This window comes from Akebia trifoliata, chromosome 1 (assembly GCF_017979445.1).
Source record: "Akebia trifoliata isolate Shusen 1 chromosome 1, ASM1797944v1, whole genome shotgun sequence".
Classification (NCBI taxonomy): domain Eukaryota; kingdom Viridiplantae; phylum Streptophyta; class Magnoliopsida; order Ranunculales; family Lardizabalaceae; genus Akebia; species Akebia trifoliata.
In genome coordinates this window covers 12,523,742-12,542,275 of record NC_141375.1, presented here as the reverse complement: position 1 = coordinate 12,542,275, position 18,534 = coordinate 12,523,742, and the positions used below count along the sequence as shown (strand labels likewise).

At 38.7% G+C, this 18,534-nt stretch overlaps 1 protein-coding gene across 1 annotated transcript in view; it reads right to left on the bottom strand.

The window, feature by feature from the left end:
- Window positions 1-18,534, bottom strand: part of MAK10 (MAK10 homolog) — a 55,016-nt gene that overhangs the window by 24,681 nt on the left and 11,801 nt on the right. Inside the window, 5 exon segments of the mRNA XM_086439555.1 lie at window positions 3,265-3,341; window positions 3,344-3,407; window positions 3,625-3,897; window positions 4,507-4,586; window positions 13,959-14,109. Coding sequence (XP_086295681.1) covers window positions 3,265-3,341; window positions 3,344-3,407; window positions 3,625-3,897; window positions 4,507-4,586; window positions 13,959-14,109 — 645 coding nt within the window.

Here is an 18,534-nt window from a genome sequence, read left to right as displayed (position 1 = left end):
TTCTGTAGTTTCTTTAGTTTATTTCCTTTAGTTTTTTGTTCCAAGTTGGACTTTCCAACTTGAAGGGGAGTGTTATTGATATATATAGGACATGTGGGGGCAAACTGGTATTTTCAAGTTCCACACGTCCCATTTAGTATAAGCCCTAATTCTCTTATATAAATATAAGAGAGGCTTATAGAATATGAATTTTTCTATTAAGTCTATCTCAACGCTTCTCCTCTAAATCTCTCTTTCTCTTCCAAGCAATAACAAAAATGACATAAATCTTGAGGCTATTTTCATTGAACCTATAGAAAATTATAAAACACACTCATAAGCAAGGTAATAAATTTCAGTTTCGGTGTTCATTTCAGTCAGCCTGGAAATGGAAATATATCGAATAAATATTTTGATCATATGGATAACTTTTTATAAGAAAAATCTATCAAAAGTAAGATCAAGGAACCACAGAAAAGGAGATTGGAAAGAACTATCTAAAAAATGGAAAGCAACAAGACATTACCAACGCACAATAGGGCTATATCTACAAATATGGGCCCATCGGAACAAAAAATCCTCAAAATGATACCTTTTAAAATCTAGGAATAGCTTGCACCAAAAGAAAATAAGACAATGATGAAAGTAGTAATATCAGGAACAAAATTTTCAATCCATAAACATTAACAAATGGCAAGATCCAAAGAATTCTCTTCATGCCAACAAAAAAACTAGGATTGCAAACTTTGGAAGACGGAAGAAATTGAACTCGAGAGAGACCAAGAAATTTGAAATAGAGATGAGCAATTTAACGAACCAAAGAAGGATTTGATGGAAAACACCCGTCCTGATTCCTCATCCAGACTCTTCGATCTTTGATCAACTGAGAAATGGAAACTGTAGAAATCCGACAAATTAGGTCGGCAATAATCATGATTTCCCAATCAATAAAATTTGTACTGAATCAAAGATCCCAATATTTGTTGTCATCCCCAGTCCAAAAGGTGAAGGTTTGGATGGATAAAAAAAATTCAGTTAATATGGCAATAGATTTAGAAATTAATCTTTTATAGGAGATGACCCACACCACCAATCCGGTCAAAACTGGATATTATCACCCTTGTTGCCCACTTTGAACAATAACCTCCTAATAAAAACTATGAGAGCACCTTCACAATCCCTTTCAAACCCCACACCCATAAGGGCCTCTCACAAGCTCACTTTTCCACCCTAAATTATTAGACCAATGTCTAGCCTAAAAGACCTCCACGGAATGAATGTCATCTCGAAATGATGACAATATTAAAGAATTTTTATTGGATGTACGAGTCACCCATATGGAGTGTGGAAATCAAGATCAGTTTATACATTAAAACGCATTTGAGATTCCATCTAAATCATTCCAAACCTCATTTTCTTTGTTTCTTTCTCTGTAATAAACACTGAGTTTTTTTTAAAGATGATTTAGAGCTATTTTGGAGGGGAAGGGAAACCAGATCACTTTTTCACTGCAATTATATATAATTTTTAATAAAATATAAATTCCTATATTTTTCTAGGAAAAAAAAAAGGAAACAGCTTGGCAAACTCAAAGGCGTTTCCCCAAACATTTCCTAGGCGGTGGCAAGAAATTAAAATTGCTATTTTTGTAAATTTTATCAATACTTTTAGAATAATTCTTTCAACAAAGAATATTTCAGTGAAATAGTAGAGTTCCACCGATATATTTCCACCAATTTACACTTTTATACCTAAATTTGATTATTTCAATCACAATTCAACGTTCAAGGAATTAAATCATATTCAGCGTTGAAGGAAGTGTTTTGCAAAATGAATATTGATTCCAACCTAAATATGTACAAAAAGAAATTGTCAATTAATTGTGCCAAACCTTGTGGAAATGAAAATATTCCAATAAACATCGTTGCAATATATTCAAATTTGATACCATCTGATGATTTCAAAACGTTTCGGTCAGGAAAAAACTGACATGAACTGAAACACTGTGATATATATATATATATGGGAAGCGTTTGGAGGCCCCAAAGAGAGAGTCAAACATTGTGCCAAACATTTTTCAAAATATGGGTTAGAAGTTTCGGAATGGGCTGATTTTTTTTAGGATGATCTCTTCACCGAAGAGATAATCCTAAAAAAAATCAGCCCATTCCGAAACTTCTAACCCATATTTGGAAAAAATGTCTGGCTCTCTTTAGGGACTCCGAACGCTCCCCTATATATATAAACATATTTTGATGAGTAAGTTGGACTAGAACCCATGACCTCAAATTTGTTTTGCAATGTGTCAAACCAACTGAGCTCCGGGTCTAAGCCCAACACTCTGGTATATTCTCGAAGCTTTCATAAAAAACCAAACATTCTAATGATAAACAATGTAACACGAATATGTTTTAAGTTATTAAATGACTCTTACAACTACTTAATTTAAGTGTGACATTTTTTCACGTTGATATGCATTACCAATATATTGATGAAACATTAAATTAGATTGTATTACTTTCAATGAGCTATCAAATACCAGTGGCCTAATGGATAGGATGCCTGATTTCTATTAGAAGATTATGGGTTCTTTCCTTTTGGATTTCATTTGAGAACATGCCCTTAAAATATAACCCTCTCTGCCCAAAAGAACAAAGAATTGAAAGGACCCAAACATTTTTAGCATTTATTGCGTTGCTATTTTGCAAAGATTATTGATATCATTTGAATCTCTATTGTTTAGCAGAAATTCTATTGATGCAGAGATTCCATTGCTTATTTTAAATATTTTTCAACCATTTTTATCAACTTCATAGATTTTATCCATATTTTCAGAAAAGAATATTTTGGTTGAAATTTATTGTTCACCAAAGTACTTTGCGAAATAAACAGAGATTTCTACTGAAATACATAAATAAATAAAAAGAAAAAGACAATTAATTTTCGTTTCGTGCTTCATGGAAATGGAAGTATTTCGGTATATTTCATGGAAATATGATGAAATTCCACGCTATGCAGCCATGCAAGTGGAGATTTTGCAGTTCATCACAAGCTTTTAAAAGCAAACTAGATACAACATTAGACATATAGAGAAGATTTAATGAGGACAATATTGCATCATGCACACTCTTTAGGATAATTGTAATAGAAGCAATAGTAGTAGTCTAGAAACACAAGATGGCATTGTTTTGACAAATAGTAGTGACAGTGATGAAAGAAAATGTTACAGTAGTTATAATACAAAGAGTAAAAGATAGGGAACACAAGGGAGACGAGTGAGCTGACCTGCAAATGAGCTCTAGCAACCAAATCAGGTTGCAGCTTTTGGAATTGAACTACAAAGCGCAAAATCCCTTCTAAACTGGATCCAAGGAGAAGGTACAGATGATTTCCAAATCATGAAGCAGCTTTTCGAAATACTCAATAGCCTGGAAGAATAGGAACAAAAATATTTAAAAAAATATAACTAACCGTAAATGGGCTTAGACCCATAGCTCGGTTGGTTTGACAAATTGCAAAACAACTTTGAGGTATTGGATTCAAGTCCAGCTTACCAATTAAAAAATTGAAAATTAAAAAAACAAAATAAAATAACTGACCGTAAATTCTAAGTAATAAATTAGTTATATTTCTAGAAAACCTTACCTTTTCCCAGCTCAGAATTCTAATTGCACGTGGAGGAGTAGGGGCTGATAGTCTACTATTTAAACTAGCATCAAACCCAATGGGTTGACAACCAGAAGCCGTTGTTTGATCTTCAATATCATTTTCACAAGATCCATACACATCAGACCTAAGGAATTCCAATGACTTGTGAATGCATGCTAGTTCTGACAAGCACGAGGCTATATGTTTCCTTGCCAACTCCAAACCTCGTCCATGAGATTTCCTCATACACACGAGAACATGGTAAAAGTGCTGAACACAATGGTGACAATAGTCAAAATATAAGGATTAAAACAAACAATAAATGTCAAATAGTTAACAAATAGCATGGTAGTGGATGATTGTATGGAAGAACAGTCATACATTACATTCAAAATGCCAAATTATAAACGGTTATACAAATCAGAGGAGGATTCCAAATAAAGCTGACCTATGAAGAAGTTTGGGAAAGATATGTTCATTTAGCTATCAATTCATTATGTGCTTCCTCATGGCTCGACTATTTTTACGATCGTGTAGTCTCAGCTTAATAAAATTTCAGCTTCTAGAGAGAGAGAGAGAGACTATAAGCATCAATTCTTTCTACTTTTATGATAAGCTAGCATAAAATTATAGGCATATTTTTTTATTTTTTATTTTTTTGAATATTTGAACTCATTTAAAGGCCATATCAATATATTGTGTGTTGGTTGTTTTTAAATTATGGCAATCAATAGGAAAAAAATTACTAAATATGCATGACAACCATAGTGATGAATTGCCAGAGAATTGTGGATGAAGAACATAAATCTTTACAGTTGGACAAATAGGATAGTGCATGGTGTGAGCTAAGGAATGGAAAGAGTACCCACAGGGTAAGACCTTACGAAAGCGTATTCGGCATAGCAAAGCTTTGCAATATCCTTCTTCCAAGTCGGGGTTCATTTGTAATGGCTCTATATCTGCATCAGAACAAGCAGCCACTTCATCACGAGCATGGTCGGAAGCTCAGCTAGTAATTATTCAATGAAAGTTCTGAACGATGCGCAAGAGTTCATCACATGTGCAGATTATTTCTTCGGTAAACAGCATCAGCTATCAGCAGTCAGTAACTACCAACTATAATAAGGTAGAATTAACAGATACGACTAACTGACATTACCAATAGCAAATGAAGAAAGATAAGAAAATACATACAAGGTGATAACTTCCAGTAGAAAATTATTTGAGCTTTAAATTTTAAAAAAATGCTAACTATTTGAGTGAAAGAATTCCCTCATACCCCTCACCTCGAATTTCAGAACTCGTCAGCATGGCATGTTTGCTGCTTCACATGGATCCTATAAAGAGCACTAGGTCACATTCATCAATATGTGTGAGTAGTGAACAAGGTTTAAGCTTATCTCAGGATGAGTATTGGTTTTCATTTCGATTTAACAGGAACAGTGTAATGATCATATATCCTTTTCCTTAGCTGTTGGGATATTGATGGTTGTCTTTTCTGTGCTTGTCGCCTCGACCTTTTTCTTACATGCTCTCCTTTTCTCTTTAATGAAATTTTCCCAATAAAAAAATGGGTAAGATTGAAATTCTCGGCAGGGTTTTGAAAATTGGTTGGTTGGGTCTCACTAATTAGTACCCTAGAAACTGAACTTTGAGGGAGAGATGGAGGGAATCCTTGGGTCTTCATCTCCAAGGGTTTTCTTACCTCTCTCCTTCTCAATGGTTTTGAGAACCATGCCTAGAACAAGGTACTCCAACTTAGCCATAATTCTGGCCCCAAACCTCTCAAATTGAGCTTCTAGATAAGATTTTATGACAAAATCACCTTCACCAGCCATCTTTTGTTGTGGATCTTAGCAAGAGCTCTATAATACCACTTGACGTAGCAGTCGCGTGTGAATCAATAGATTCAAAAGAAATTGTTCAATGGAACACATAAAACCAGTTTGAATCAATAGATTCAAGCTTGAAAAAGAAGGAAATACTATAAAGATAAATTGAAATAAGAGAAATAGCTAAATTCGAATTTCATTGAATGAATTGTTAGCTCAAAAATTCATATTTGAAACTCCTTATATAAATAACTTCATCATAACAACTTAGAAACCTTCTAAAATACTAAAGAGTAACTTCCTATCTATTTATAACATTATAGCAATTATCTAATCCTATTATAACTCAATTTGGACACTTCTAAGAACTTGTAATCCTATTATAACTCAATTGAGCCACATGCTATAGAAACGGGAGGTGTTAGGCAATTTAAATTGACGCTTGCCTACAACAAAATGAGAGAATGGTCGGATGCAGGATTTGAAAAAGCAGATTGGATCGTCAAAACAAAAAAGCTCCTCCCAATCAATAGAAATAAGGAACCCATACGAAGAGACAAAAATTAAGATTTCTAGATAATTGGACCAAGTAAAGCATCTGCCGCTCAAGGAAAGATCGAGCAACTCATTCCTAGTCACAAAATCAATAAACTTATTCCCTCAAAGATTTGGCACCTCCTTTTATTCCAAACAAAACCTAGTGGAGTTGAAATCACCCCCAACACACCACAACCTACCCAAAAGGAAGCCGAATCATCTAGTCCCTCCCAAAATTGTATTCACGATTCCTATCCACCATCAGGCCATAAACTCCTACGAATACCCAAGAAGAACCATCCCCAACACAATTGCATAAGACAAATAAATAAGGCCCAATATGATGTCTTTGAACATATACGAAATTTGACTCCCACAAAAGAATTTTACCACCAAAGGACCCAATAGCTGGCAAGGCAATCTACTTTGTAGAACTCAAACCCCAAAGCTCCAACACCTCAATATCCTTCATCAAGCTCATCTTTGTTTACTAGAAAACAACCATATGCGGTTTGCGATATCAAATCATCTCCTTCACAGCCACCCTCTCCGTGCACTCACCTAAGCCCCTGACATTCCAAGAGAATCTTAACAATCATTCAGGACTAAAGCTCCCCTATCTCTCCTTCTAGTACCTCCAGAATTTAGTAGAAAATCATTCAAATATTTTGCAAAATCTTTCACTTCTTTTGCTAGCCTCGCCCTAGTGTAACGGCCATGTACTCTGACACCTAGAGTTTAGGTGTAGCTCGCCCCAGAGTCACCCAGAAGCACCCATGTAATACTATGTAAGGTTCACTATGAAGCCATGTCAGCCCCCGTACCAGGGCATATCTGTTAGTTTAGAGGTACATGTCAACCCCGTGCCAGGGCATACTTGTTAGCTTAGTGGCATTTATGTAATAAGGGAGTATGACCGGCCTCCACTTTTGATGTTTCCTTCTGAAAACCTAGGAAAGACTTAGCGTACTCTTTGTAGGAAGGGTGTCTAGTGCTTTCCAATCCCCAGCCTACACCCACGTTGACTGAAGCCCTCAAGCCCAGCTCCATGGAAGTCCCGCGTGTCATAGGATCATCTATTGCTTTGTAACGCACCTTATTGCTTTTGTAACGTGTTATCCCGTGTAATCAATATTATATCAACAAAGTTGCCTCCAGACTTTGCCTCTTGTTGCCTCATTTACTTGTTTGATAGCTACGTGTGTGTGTGGATTTGACCCCTTGCGCCGCACAACCTCGCTTCAAAAGAATACGGCCGTGACAGTTGGTATCAGAGCTACAGTTGTTTGAGCACAGTTGGAATTTCAACCACGTTGATTTAGGTACACGTTGATTTTATCCCCAAGCTCTTCCCCCAGTTTCCATTAGTTCACGCGAACAATGACACGAGGAGCTGCAAGTACCGCGGACCAACCCGCTCCAAACACACCACCACCACGTACAAACAAGGAACGCATTGAGGTATTAGAAGAAAAGGTAGCCATGCTATCCGATCTCGTTGATAGTATTGCGCAATTAGATGGTCGCCAGAACACGCTGGAAGAAAGATCCGAGACATTCAGAGCCAGAATGACTGACCTCGAGGAAGATACCCGAGAAACCATAGCCAATTTACAGGAACAGATTACGAGCTCACTACGAAGGTAGATCTCCTAGTTGAGCCGTCGGTAATGAACGGCCTACCAGTAGTGATGCTTCTCCCTCGCGATTGCGAGCCACGCGCCTTCAGTGGTGCATGCGATGCGAAAGAGCTCGAGAATTTCCTGTTCGATATGGAACAGTACTTCCATGCAGCTCGACCGAATTCAAAAAAGGTAAAAGTAACAACTGCTTCTATGTATCTTGCAGGTGACGCCAAACTATGGTGGCGAACGAAATACACCGAGATGGAGAGTGGCCAATGCTCCATCGATACATGGGAAGACCTCAAAAGGGAGCTGAAGAATCAGTTCCTACTCGAGAATGTGGAGTTCATTGCCCGTAGGAAGTTGAGGCAACTCCAACAAACAGGTACCGTGCACGACTATGTCAAGCAATTTTTCGCCTTGATGCTTGATTTTTGTGACATGTCAAAGAAAGACAAGTTGTTCTCGTTTACAGAAGGGCTTAAGCCTTGGGTTCAGACAGAACTACAGAGGCAACGTGTACAAGATCTCACGACTGTTATTGCCGCAGCTGAGCGGTTGACGGACTATTCTCCTGTGGATGGGAGTAGAAAGAAGGTACCCACTCAGTCGAAAGAGTACTCTTCGCAGCGTGAACGCACCAGTGGGTCTTCCAAAGGTAAAAATGGAGAATCTAGACACAGTCCAAGCAGGAGATCCCAACGGGATTCTTCTCCTTCGAAGAACACAGGTACCCAGTCTAACAATCACCGCAGCAAGATTCTGTGTTACTTGTGTGGTGGTCCTCATATGACGTTCAAGTGCCCGTAGAAAAGCAAGTTGAACGCACTGTTAGCTTCCCAGAGTGACCCTAGTCACGAGAGTTCAAGTGAGAGAGATGAGGATGATTTTTCTCATATAGGAGCTATGCATCTATTGAATGCAATGAAACAGACCTCTGAGACTCAGAAGATCCGTCAGCGTAAGGGTCTCATGTATGCTGATGTGGAGATTGGTGGTAAGACCACCCAAGCAATGGTTGATACGGGAGCTACGCATAGCTTTATTGCCCCTGCAAAGGCGAAGCGCCTCAATATTCGGCTCGAAAATAATTCAAGCCATATAAAAGTTGTTAACTCCGAGGCCACTCCTATACAAGGGTCGGCCAAGTCCATGGCCGTCAAGATAGGTCCATGGAAGGGTAAGCTAGATCTTCTCGCAGTTCAACTCGATGAGTTCCGAGTCATCATTGGGATGGACTTTTTGCGACAGAACAGGGCCGTACCAATGCCGTTCTCCAACACTTTGGGCATGCTAGGTGAATGTCCAAGCTTCATTCCCCTCTCTACAAGTAAAGAGGAGGGAAAGATGATTTTAGCTCTGCAGTTAAAGAAAGGGTTGAAAAAAGGTGAGCAAACGTATCTTGCTACCTTACGAGTTGAACCTGATGATCAGGACCATAGTTCAACTCCCCCATTGGTAAAGCAGGTCTTAACAGAATTTGATGATGTGATGTTGAATGAGCTTCCAAAGGCCCTACCGCCACGTAGGCCAATTGATCATCAGATTGAACTAGTACCTGGTGCCAAGCCTCCTGCAATGGGGCCATACAGGATGAGTCCTCCGGAACTAGCGGAACTACGCAAGCAACTTGATGGACTTCTAAAGTATGGGTTTATCAGACCTTCGAAGGCACCTTATCGGGCGCCTGTTTTGTTCCAGAAGAAGCATGATGGGTCATTGTGACTTTGTGTAGACTACCGAGCACTAAACAAGGTTATCGTCAAGAATAAGTATCTGATTCCACTGATTGCCGATTTGTTTGATCAACTTGGGGCAGTCAAGTATTTTTCCAAGTTGGATTTGAGATCAGGTTATTATCAAGTACGGGTTGCAGATGGAGATGAGTCGAAAACTACCTGTTCTACCAGGTATGGTGCTTATGAGTACTTAGTCATGCCCTTCGATCTTACGAACGCACCTGCAATATTTTGCACCTCGATGACGACCTCTTCAGACAATACCTCGACAAGTTTGTTGTAGTATATCTTGATAATATCGTAGTATACAGTTCTACCCTTGAAGAGCACGTTCAATATTTACACAAAGTATTCCAAGTGCTTCGCGACAATCAGTTGTATGTCAAGCTAGAGAAGTGTTCATTTGCTCAAGAACAGATCATGTTTCTTGGCCACGTTGTGGGTAATGGACAGATTCGGATGGACATGGAGAAAGTGCGAGCTATTGATGAATGGAAAACCCACTCTACCGTCACAAAACTCAGGTCATTCCTTGATCTTGTGAACTACTACCAACGTTTCGTCCAAGGGTACTCCAAAAGGGCCGCACCTCTCACAGACCTGTTGAAGAAAGATCACACTTGGTCCTGGTCGGACAAGTGTCATGAGGCGTTTGAAGACCTTAAGCTTGCTGTTATGCAAGACCCTGTCTTAGCTCTACCCGACATCACCAAGCCGTTTGAAGTTCAGACAGATGCATCTGACTTTGCTATTGGAGGAGTGTTGTTACAGGATGGGCATTCGCTTGCTTATGAAAGTCGGAAGCTCAACGATGTTGAGAGACATTACACCGCACAGAGAAAAAGTTGTTAGTTGTCATCCTCTGTTTAAGAGTTTGGAGACATTATTTGTTGGGATCAGAAGTTCAAGTGAAGACTGATAATATGGCCGTAAGCCATTTCCTGACTCAGAAGGAGTTGACACCAAAACAGGCTCGCTGGCAAGAGTTCCTCGTAGAGTTTGACTTGGCCTTGGATTACAAGCCAGGAAAGAACAATAGCATGGCCAATGCCCTGAGTCGCAAAGCAGAGCTAGCAGCACTTCAGTGAAAGTTTCTCAAGTTACCAGCATTTTACAACAGAGAATTCATGATGGTTTGAACAGTGATCCCCAGGCGAAAGCCATATTGGACATGGTACAGAAGGGGAAAGCACGCCGTTTCTAGCTTCAAGATGGGTTGTTATACACCACCAAGAGCCGCATGTTTGTTCCACGTGCGGACGGGCTAAGACGAGAACTAATGAAAGAGTGTCATGACACTTCATGGGCAGGCCATCCGGGATGGCGTTGTACATTAGCTCTCTTGGAGCGAGAATACTACTAGCCGAACATTCGAGATGATGTGTTAGATTATGTGAAAACCTGCCTCATTTGCCAGCAAGACAAGATTGAGCCGACAAACCAATTGGGCTGCTGGAACCGCTTCCAATCCCCCAAAGGCCTTGGGAAAGTATTTCTATGGACTTTGTCACAAGTTTGCCAAAGGTTGCAGAGTATGTGTCCATCCTAGTGATTGTGGACCGTTTCTCCAAATATGCTACATTTATACTGACCTCGACATATTGCTCAGCAGAAGAAATAGCGCACTTGTTCCTCAAGCATGTCATCAAGTATTGGGGTGTGCCAAGAACATCATCAGTGATAGAGATTCAAGATTTACGGGGAAGTTCTGGACCGAATTGTTCAGATTACTTGGGTCTCAGCTTGACTTTTCGACCAGCGGACATCCTCAAACAGATGGGCAGACTGAAAGATTTAATGCCATGTTGGAGGAGTATCTCAGGCATTTTGTCACTGCCAACCAGAAGGATTGGGCGAATCTTCTCGATGTCGCATAATTCTGTTTCAACCTTCAGAAGAACTCTTCCTCCAACAAGAGTCCTTTTGAACTTATTACTACCCAACAACCTTTAACTCCTCACACTATTGTTAGGGCGTACAAGTTTACAAAGTTTGGGCAAGACAACAATGAAGTTACCAGATCTTACCTTGAAAGAGCGTCGAAACGAATGAAGAAATAGGCTGATGGACATCATCGACCAGATCATTTCAAAGTTGGTGACTTAGTTCTACTTAAGACAGATCAGTTGAGAAGGTTCAACCGAGTACAGCGAGCACACAGGGGACTACTACAGCGTTATGAAGATCCAATGCTCATCCTCTCTCAAGTCGGCAAGGTCTCCTACAAGTTGAAGTTACCACACTGGTTACGCAACATCCACCTTGTCTTCCATGCCAGCTGTCTCAAGCCATTCCATGCAGATCCAGCGCGCAGCATTCCAACACGTTCACCTTCTCATTCAGCAATCCAGTCGGAACGTGTTGTCGACAAAGTTCTCGCAGAACGTCAAGTTAGCAGCAGTTCAAGCAAGCAGCAGCACACGGAGTACTTCGTCACATGGAAGAACATGTCAGAATGTAAAGCCACCTGGGAAAGAGCAGAGAACCTACAACCATTCAAGCAGAAGATTGAAGAGTTTGTCAGGGACAATGCGACGAAAACGTCTGCAGAATAGGTGGGGGAGACTGTAACAGCCATGTACTCTGACACCTAGAGTTTAGGTGTAACTCGCCCCGGAGTCACCCGGGAGCACCCATGTAATACTATGTAAAGCTCACTATGAAGCCATGTCAGCCCCCATACCAGGGCATATTGTTAGCTTAGAGGTACATGTCAGCCCCGTGCCAGGGCATACTTGTTAGCTTAGTGGCATTTCTGTAATAAGAGAGTATGACCAGCCTCCACTTTTGATGTTTCCTTCTGGAAACCTAGGAAAGACTTAGCGTACTCGTTGTAGGAAGGGTGTCTAGTGCTTCCTAATCCCCGGCCTACACCCACGTTGACGGAAGCTTCAAGCCCAGCTCCGTGGAAGTCTCGCGTGTCATAGGATCATCTATTGCTTTGTAGCGCACCTTATTGCTTTTGTAACGCGTTACCCCGTGTAATCAATATTAGATCAACAAAATTGCCTCCGGACTTTGCCTCGTGTTACCTCATTTACTTGTTTGTTAGCTGCGTGTGTGTGGTGTACGATCATTTTACAAGCTTGCAAGTGGATTTGACCCTTTGCGCCACACGACCTCGCTTCAAAAGAATACGACCGTGACACCTAGGCCTCCTTTTTCTAGATGACCCCACTCCCTCTATTTCCTATGAGACATCCTTATGCACCTCCTCTCGAAATCTTGCATACAAGACTGAACTAGATCCTACCATATTTTGTTGAGTGCTAAGGGATTTCTTGTCCAACCTAATGTCGAAGAAACTATTGGACCAGACTTTATTAGAATTCCCAAAGATCATTCCAATCTCCTTTCCAAGAATAATTTGGACAACACCTCTGCATCCCAAGATGTGTCAGCCAACGATGTATCAACTGCTACCCCTATATTAAACTTCACCATACGTTTCATTTCCTAACCTTTTTTCACCTGCAATGTGTCAACAACTTATCCTAATATGGCTACCCAAGCATAAATCAACGAGGTCAACTTCTGCTTCGGTCCTTGCGGTAGCCCATCTTTGTCAGCTATTTTTTCTTACTCTGAACCTAGGGTCCGATGGCCATGAGGCCCATGCTACATTGGCAAACCTAGGTTGCGGCTCTTTCTTTAACCTCAAATCCTCTACCCTGGTTGACCTAGTTTGCCCAATGGGAACAAATATTTTCACTCCAAGTCTATAGCACGCTTAGATAGGCTAAGCCTCTTTTATTGACTGAGAGACGTTTGACTAAATTAGGTGTCATCGAAGTAAACATTGTGGGGCCTTATGCATGTGTTAGATTTATTGGTGACATGTATGAATGTGGCAGATTTAAGGCACCAGTGCTGATTAGCACATGGCATCTGGGGTGTCCCAGTCTCCCAAAGAGGGAGTGTTTGCATGAAACTGTTTCTCAAGGAACCACATGTTATTCATAGTGCCACATGGACTTTGATCAGAACTCCCATCTGTTTGTGTGGTATTGCCACCTAAGGTGCCATGTCTTGTCCATTACACCATGCAGCCTTTGGTCAGAACGCTAATTCACAAGATACTTTCCCTAAACAACTTTCATCAAAGTCTAACATGGCTATTTAGGTAACTAGATGGGCTTACATATTACTAATAAAAGGAGATTTTTTGTAATTTATTAATTTTTTTGTCGTTTCAAGTGAACATGAAAAATGGAGAATGGTCTTGATTTCACAGCTCAACTTCCCAGTAATTCTGTATATAACAATTATATCGTCCAGAGCAGAAGAGAATATAGATATGAGCAGAGGTTGGACATGCAGCCACATGAATACTGATCCAGACAGTTCAACCGCTATGACTGTCCAGATAGATGAACAAGTGATGGCACGCACAACTTAGAACATGATAAGCTGTGGCACCTAAAATCATAAGAACCAAGAAAAAATGTGTGGTAGGATAGAGGCTGCTCACTCAAGCAGAGTTTAAAATACAAATAAAATAAAATTATTCTTTTATCAGAAAGAGCCTAATAGACTCTTAAGTTCTCAACCAAAAGCAATGGTTGGCTACAAGTTTGACGATGGTTTGAAATACCTACCTTCTGACACTCTTTTTTTAGATGATGGAGCTTTACAAGCACGCAGTTGGCGAGATATGGTTTCTTCCACGGCATTTAGCATTGATAAGCATTTTTCATCTCCCTCCCCTTTCAAAGTTAGCCCATATGCCATTGTAAAAATATCCTCTTCCTACCAATAAAACAAACAAGATCAAATTCAGAATTTACAAAACAGCCCCAACTTTGACAACAGCCTACAAATAAGAAATGAAATTAAGGGACACCCAAGGGCTCAAATATTAGAAAGGAACATGATTTAAAATATCGGAATGAATCAGTTGATACGTATCGGTATTGGACAAGATCAATACAAAACATTGACCCCGAAACATTGATTGTTTCAGCAATGTATCGGTCAACTTTTTCCTTTTGGGACCTCTCTCGCTCAAGTAACCAAGTCAGCTTCATAACCTTTAAAAATCCTTGAGTTTGAGGAGGTTGAGGTGTGATGTCCTTGGAGGAAGAAGGTCCATCAACAAGCTGCACAATGGTCGATGTTAAGGCCCCCCATTAGCAGCAGCTTCTGAGTATGAACTCAGGAGCTGCAATGTTAAAGTATATCATCATGCAATCCCTAATCCTTTTGACGTAGAAACTTCTCCAAAAAACAGAAGTTGTTGACACAGAAAGAATTAGTTGAGATTTATTTCCCTTGTTTATTTGGTTCTTTCCAGAGTTGGAGAATTGAATATTCCAAGGAAAATTCTCAAATAGGAATAATACCAACAAAACTGCCTTGTAGCATAGATTATCTCTTGTTGGAGTATCTCTTGTTGTAAGTGGATTGCTTTCCTATTTATTTTGCTTCAGTTTAGAATTCTGATTTACTTCTTTTCCAGGTCTGGAAATGTCCAGCAACCTAGCTTGTGTAAGGTACCCCTAGTTTCACTTATATCTATCAATCCAATGAATTTGAGATTCTGTTTTTCTTTTTTTGGATAAGGAATTTTATTGATGGACAGAAAGAAAAACAAAGTACAACTTCCTAGGCCAGGAGATGTACAATGGAGAAGGAGAAATAACTCAATGCTTTCCTAACCCATTCAGAGTAAGATCCATCAAAAAACAAGATCTTAAAAGAAAAGACATCTAACATCAATGGATACCGAAGACAATTTATACATGACAGCTTTAATCTTCAAGACAGTGACTTGTGCCTCTCTTTGCCATCAAAATACCCTTATGTTTCTTTCTTCTGAAGACCACTTAAGAGAAATGATTGATTACAAGAACTCAATAAGAGAAAAAAACTTTATCTCTAACAAATCCAATCCATATATTAAGGATCATAATCCTATCCTAATCTCTGTAAAAAACATGGTTTGATGTGATGCAGTCCAAGTTAATTAATTAGTTAGTTAGTTGTTTGTTATTTGTGTTAGTAACAATCTGAAATAGCTAGTAGTTTTAGTTAGTAGTTTGTTGGAGTTAGTTTCTCTGTCGTTTTCTTTTGTTGCTTTAAATGTTCATGTAAAGTTAGTGTAGTCATTTCACTTAGATTGTTATGTTTCTGTTTTTCCAATAAATAGGCCATCGAATGTAGTTGTAAGTCAGTTTTTAGTTGAATGAAATAATTCAAGAGAGGCCTTTGGCTTGGTCACCTCGACTGCCTTGTAAGCCTCTTTTGTATTTTGTAATATGTGCCTTCTTTAATAACCTATTAAAACACTTCAGAAATAGATTCAAGAGAGAGAAACATACGACCCAATGTAGACAAGATGAGATCTTGTAATGGTAACTCCTTCCCCTTGAAAGTCCGTCTGTTCCTTTCCTTCCATAAACCCCCAACAAATAGCAAAAGGAAGAAGACTCCACAAAATGCGTTTTGAAACCCAAAGCAGAAATTAGTCTACAACTCGACCCCCTATCAAGTATAGGAAAGTAATATACCAATCAAGTGGTTCTAGAGCTATGTTTGGACTATAAATAGGAAGCCCTTATTTGTGATACCCCAAATAATAAATCAAAAATATTATGCATCTTTAGTGCCTCTGTAATACCTCGAATTCTAATTAGTATCTCAAGAAAATAAAATAGTGAAATTTGGAGAAATTCTAACCGATGGACTTAAGGTAAAATACTCAGATTTTGTTTTGTCCATCTTTAACGAAATTTGACTTTACCATTGGAATCAAAATGATCGAAAAACATACTTTACCCTGTAAGCACGCTCAAATTCGAGTTCGAACGGAAAAGTTACAAAATCCTCAAGTTTCATTTTCGATATTTACTAAATAGGTAAACGACACTTTAGAGATATAATTTGAGGAATCCAATCATACCATTAGATTCGTATTGAAAAATAACCCGAAATAGAGTATAAGATTATCTAAATCGGCATTCAGGAAAAACAACTCCTGAAATGACGCTTACGTCTCACTTAAGTTACAAATATCCGAATTCTATTAAAAAATCTGATTTCTTCTTATTCTCCTCTCCAAACAAAACTCATTCCTTCTCCCTCAAAATTTGCAACTCAGATCTACACCGAACTAGAACGATTCAACCTTTGCCATAAGAAGGAAAGTTGTGCATGTCGTCAAGTACTATGCGTGGATGCAAAGAAATTCGATTTTCGCCGGAGGAAAAATTTGGAGATTGGCCGGAGGCGATCTTAAACTCCGTTCAACCGTCGAATATAACTCAAAGTAGGTTGCCTTCCCTTCTACCTTCTAATTATGTAATAATTTCATAGAAAATCCATGTGATCTTCGATAGATCGATTATTTCATCACATTTATACATATTTGAATGTATTGGATCATGTTTGCATGGTTATTTTTTATTTATTTTAGTTCATTTGATTTGTTTGGTTATTTGATGTATTTTATGCATTTTATGAGTAGTATAATGTTTGTATCGATTTTTGTCAAGTTTTGACGAAAAAAATCAGCAATTCGGAAAAAAATAAATCCAAATGTTGAGTTTAGTTCCAATTTTTATTTGTGTTGCTTTCATATAGTATGTATACCCATTTCCTACTTTTATTTCTTTAAAAACATTGAAGTAATTTCCAATTACTTTAAGTTTTTTTTTATGAAGTTAAGGTTTTACCCTCCATTTCAAAACGTTGGGAATGGTTTTAAGATCCAAATCTCATCGTATCAAAATGTGATTTTTGATTTTAAAAACAAAACGTAAAATTCAACGTTTTCTCCCGATTTTCAAAACGCAATATCTTAAGCGTTCCTTTGAATTAAGTAATAAAAATGTTACGGTGTTTCTCATGTTGTTGAGGGCTTTTCAATTTCGACAACTTTGAAAAGTCATTTTTTTAACACTTAGCCAAATTTTCACAGATTTTCAGCTTTTACGTCTTACGGTTTCGATATATTTTCCGAGCCTTTTTACTCATCAAAAACCATCGAATGGAATTGGTTGATGCTCTATGGATTTCAAACAACTTTAAAGGTAAAGATACTTTGATAGATATGTAGGAAGTTAGACGATTAATTGATGGATGGATAGAGAGAACGTATGTTCTCGACTGATTGTTGGAACAGTGTCTCAAGTTCTACGTAGTGATCATGCTACGTAAAACGTGATAAATAAATAGATTGATGGGATAATTGATAGATGGAAATGACATATGATTGTTACTGGAGAGCACTACCAGACCTTGTTTGTATTTTCGATACAAAGAAATTAGTATATGGTATACAAAAATAAACTATTTTGTTTACCAGAAAAGATTCGTAGAAAACTCATGAAGAGTGACGCGTTGCTGTGTATCCAGAAACGACAAGTCAATCTAGGATAGCGCTAGATGTCATATGCTCTTCTGTAGTATGGGATACCTTAGAGCATATTACAGCTTATGAGATTCAGGAATTTCTCCTACTTATTTCCTGAGGAACGTTGCATGTAAAGGCAGTCTCTATATAGTGTAGAGGTAGGCGAGGTTCACATGCATTGCCTCTTGATAGGCTTCGACGCGAGGGGTCTCCTGGGCTAGTTAGTGATCACTGTTAGTCTGTAGTCGTCAAACGGTCGACCTCACCGTTAGTTGAACTCAGTATTGGGTTCTTGGTCAACAGCCAGTCTGAACCGAATAAATGGCCATCCAACTGTGGTATGCTAAACTGGCCATAAAATCAAATTATAACGATGGGATTCCACGTCGAATTAAAAGTCTGGAATAACAAATTGCCATAGCCGAGGCGGTTATATCGACGTGTTCCTCTGCTCTCTTATCAACTACACCGCCATGTTCTTATTATGTATCTTTTCCTTATTTTGTGATGTTTGATAGATGTATTTATTTGAAAGATGCATGGGTTACTTTAAATGATATAAATGATAGGTTGAAATTATTTAACTGTTTATTGAGTATGCTTCGACATTTATCATATGTTACATTATGAAAAAATTGCATTATTTAATTGTTCAAATGATTACTCGTGCATGTATGACTCATTGTTAGAACGGCACTCATCCTGCTGAGTAACATTCCCCCGTTACTCACCCTATCCTTCCCTTTCAGATTATTCAGCTATTGAAGAGTCGTTCTTTGAGGAGTCTTGTGAGGAGGTCCTCGAGGAGGATCAAATTGATG